A 1,469-nucleotide genomic window follows, 5' to 3' on the forward strand; every position below is an offset into this window, starting at 1 on the left:
GAAAAGACCTCAAAGATCATCAAGTCCAACCATTAACCCAGCTCTGCCAGGTCCTCACTGCCCCGTGTCCCCTCACTCCATATCTCCACGGCTTGGAAACCCCTCCAGGGGTGGGGACTCCACCACTGCCCTGGGCAGCCTGGCACAGCCCTGGGCAACCCTCCAGGGCAAGAAATTGTTCCTCAGGGACAACCTCAACCTCCCCTGGGGCAACTTGAGGCAGTTTCCTCTTGTCCTGACCCTTGGGAGCAGAGCCCGACCCCCCCCTGGCTCCAGGCTCCTGTCAGGAGCTGTGCAGAGCCAGAAGGTCTCCCCTGAGCCTCCTTTGCTCCAGGCTCAGCACCCCCAGCTCCCTCAGCTGCTCCTCCCCACACTTGGGCTCTAGACCCTTCCCCAGCAGCTCCGTTGCCCTTCTCTGGCCACACTCCAGCCCCTCAAGGTTCTTCTGGGAAGGAGGGGCCCAAACAGAACCCCGGATTCGAGATGTCACTTCACCAGAACAGAGGTGACTTCACATGAGTACAAGCTGAGTACAGAGGGACGCAGCAGTGCTGACACAGGCCAGGATGCTGGTGACCTTTTTGGCCACCTGGGCACACTGTTCCACAGCCTCTTTGTAGTCACTCTGTGACATCAAATCTGTACTGGATGTGGGTGGCCACCCACCCAACAGAAACCCTTTAAATGCCCTTTCTCCTAAGGGCACAAGTTTCCCCAGCTGAGGGTGGGATCTGTGGAAGGTGTTTGTGGGCGTCCCTGCACCTAATAAGAGGGGTCAAAAGGGGACAGGACCCGTGTCCTGGGTTTAGCTGCTGTTTCTCCATGGGGGTGCAGAAGGGAACAGTTCATGCAGGGCTCAGAAATCACCCTCAAATGCCTTTTTTCCCTGCTATGTATCCTCCACTCTCAGGCACTGAACCCCCCGGAGGAAAAGGACGTGGCTTGGCCGTGGCCTCGCCGATGTATCGACCACATCCTGAGGCCTCCCAGAGCAATAAATGGTGAAAAAAAACAACCAACCCCCTCCTTTCCTGCCACCTGCAACCACAGCCAGGCCGGCTCAGGACCTGCTGGACTACAGGCTTGGGCCACCACCAGAAAAAGATGGGCTGTGTCCCATCTCCACACCATGACACGAAACCAGACCTGGAACCAACCCAAAACCCGGGGCAGGTGCAGAGCCCCACGGGTCCTCCTGGCTCTGCTGCACCCCGGGCTGGCTCCCTGCACACCATGGGGCTGGGGCTGGGCACTGCAGAGTTTAAACCTCACGCATCTAAAGCCAGAGTTGGGTGAAGTCCCTCACTGGGTGAAATCCCTCGTTGGGTGAAGTCCCTCTTTGCGCCCAGGGCCACCTACCAACGAGTCGCCTCGCTCTGAAACTCAAACCCCGTGTTTGGTGCCTACCTGTGAGCAGAGCCATCAGCCAGAGGTTCGCCTGGAGCACCCAGAGCCTCGTGCAAAGATCT

At 58.5% G+C, this 1,469-nt stretch overlaps 1 protein-coding gene across 1 annotated transcript in view; it reads right to left on the reverse strand.

The window, feature by feature from the left end:
• CD79B (CD79b molecule, immunoglobulin-associated beta) overlaps window positions 1-1,423 on the reverse strand; it is a 5,934-nt gene extending 4,511 nt beyond the window's left edge. The window contains exon 1 of the mRNA XM_008946679.1: window positions 1,408-1,423. Within this exon, the coding sequence (XP_008944927.1) occupies window positions 1,408-1,423 (16 nt within the window). The remainder of the gene's footprint in view (window positions 1-1,407) is intronic.
• Window positions 1,424-1,469: the final 46 nt, after the last annotated feature.

Source organism: Merops nubicus, unplaced genomic scaffold (genome assembly GCF_000691845.1).
Source record: "Merops nubicus isolate BGI_N331 unplaced genomic scaffold, ASM69184v1 scaffold39378, whole genome shotgun sequence".
NCBI classification, from domain to species: Eukaryota; Metazoa; Chordata; class Aves; order Coraciiformes; family Meropidae; genus Merops; species Merops nubicus.